The sequence below is a fragment of the Octopus bimaculoides genome, chromosome 9 (assembly GCF_001194135.2).
Source record: "Octopus bimaculoides isolate UCB-OBI-ISO-001 chromosome 9, ASM119413v2, whole genome shotgun sequence".
In the NCBI taxonomy this organism is placed as follows: domain Eukaryota; kingdom Metazoa; phylum Mollusca; class Cephalopoda; order Octopoda; family Octopodidae; genus Octopus; species Octopus bimaculoides.
Window position 1 is genome coordinate 35,663,999 of NC_068989.1, and position 2,064 is coordinate 35,666,062.

The window sequence follows — 2,064 nt, forward strand, 5'->3', positions numbered from 1 at the left end:
CTTTCACTTCATTGTCCTCAATTCAATTGCCCTCCCCTCTTCCCACTCTGTTGGTTACATTACTCTCAACAAATGAAGATAATATAAAATAGTTAGGACTCCTTTGCTCTATGGGGTACAAAGCAACTTGAATACTGTTGATACCATAATACAACATACCCAGTGTGCTTTGTAAAGTGGTTGGAGTTAGGAAAGTCATTTCAACCATGTGAAACAAATGGATCATGTGAAATATAATACCATGTCTCTTCTAGGAGAGTAATAACTTCAAATTAGGACTGTGACAACCTGTCCAACCCATGCCAGCATAGAAAGCAACTGATAATGACGGTAGTGGTGGTGGCAGTGATGGTGTTGTAGTTGGCGGTGACGATGGTGTTGGGGTTGGTGGTGGCAATGTTGATAATGATGATGACAATGATGGTGGTGGTGATGGTGGTAGTGATGATGGTGATGATGATGATGATGGTGGTGATGATGGTAATGATGACAATGGTAGTGGTGATGCTGATGATGAGTTTCTCTTCTTCCCATTATAGTTGATCAATACTGTATCAATACTTAAATATAATCAATTACCAATTCTCTATCTTCTCTCACATTAAAAAATAATTACTGAAACACAAAACTATATTTTTCAAGACAAATTTCTAATTTTCAGAGCTAAAAATTTAAACTAGTCTCATTCTTTAATGTTCATCAAAGGAAAAACAAAAAAACTATTCCATTCAAACAAAACCAGCAGCTTTTGCTGCATACCAGTCTATGAGTTCTGCCAATTACTATGAAGAGACAGGCATGGCTAGGTGCAAGGTGTGGCTGTGTAGCTAAGAAGCTTGCTTTTCAACTATGTCATCTTGGGTTCCATCCTGGACTCGACAACTAAATCTTTGTTGATTGAACTTGGTAGATGGAAACTGAAAAGAATGATATGTGTGTTTATGTGTGCCATTGTCTTGACATCATACATCATCATCATCATCAACAACAATGAATGTCCGTTTTCCATGTTAGCATGAGTTGGATGGCTTGACAGGAACAGGCAAGGCCAGAGGCTACACAAGGTTCCATAGTCTGTTTTGACACTCCTCCTAATGCCAATCTCTCAACTGAGTGTACTGGGTGCTTTTTACATGGCACCAGTACCCACACCAATGCTCTCTATGTGGTACCAGCACCCACACCAATGCTTTTTATGTGGAGCTTTGGTTTTAGGATCCCAATTCTGTTGTGGTGGAAGCATCACCATCATACAAGTGATGTTATTCTTTCCCAGTCTTCTGTGTAATCACACCTTACTATCTTTAATAAAAAGAACACATTAAATAAAGTAGTTCAAGATTCAGTTTGTCTGAAAGGAAAAAAAGATGAGATGGTCATGGTTGGGATGTCTTTCATCAGAATTTTGTTTGGTCAACACCAAACAACAAAATATCTTCAGGAATTGCAATTGTTGTAAACTAAAACACATCTTACTTTTCAGAGAGTTGTCAACATTCTTGGCTTGTTTCAAATTTTTGTCGCTCACATCTTTGGATTTCTTTGCTGCCTCACTTACTCCTTTTAGCTACACAAAATAAACATTAGTAAACAAAATAAACATTAGCAAACAAATTAAACATTAGTAAACAAAATAAACATTAGCAAACAAAATAAACATTAGTAAACAAAATAAACATTAGCAAACAAAATAATTCCTTGTCATACAACCATTTATTCAAACCTGGAGCTAAATATTTAGAGTTCCATTTTAGTCGATAGCTTCCGCTATCTGGGCGACCAAGTTAGTAGTGGGGGTGGGTGCGCTGAAAGTGTAGCTGCTAGAATAAGAATAGCCTGTGCAAAGTTTAGAGAGCTCTTACCCCTGCTGGCGACAAAGGGACTCTCACTCAGAGTAAAAGGCAGACTGTATGACGCATGCGTACGAACAACCATGCTACATGGCAGTGAAACATGGGCTGTAACTGCTGAGGACATACGTAAGCTCGCAAGGAATGAAGCCAGTATGCTCCGTTGGATGTGTAATGTCAATGTGAATACCCGTCAGAGTGTAAGTATCTTGAG

At 38.4% G+C, this 2,064-nt stretch overlaps 1 protein-coding gene across 1 annotated transcript in view; it reads right to left on the bottom strand.

The window, feature by feature from the left end:
• LOC106878847 (laminin subunit alpha) overlaps positions 1-2,064 on the bottom strand; it is a 249,900-nt gene that overhangs the window by 75,590 nt on the left and 172,246 nt on the right. The window contains exon 54 of the mRNA XM_052970907.1: positions 1,477-1,567. Coding sequence (XP_052826867.1) covers positions 1,477-1,567 — 91 coding nt within the window. The remainder of the gene's footprint in view (positions 1-1,476; positions 1,568-2,064) is intronic.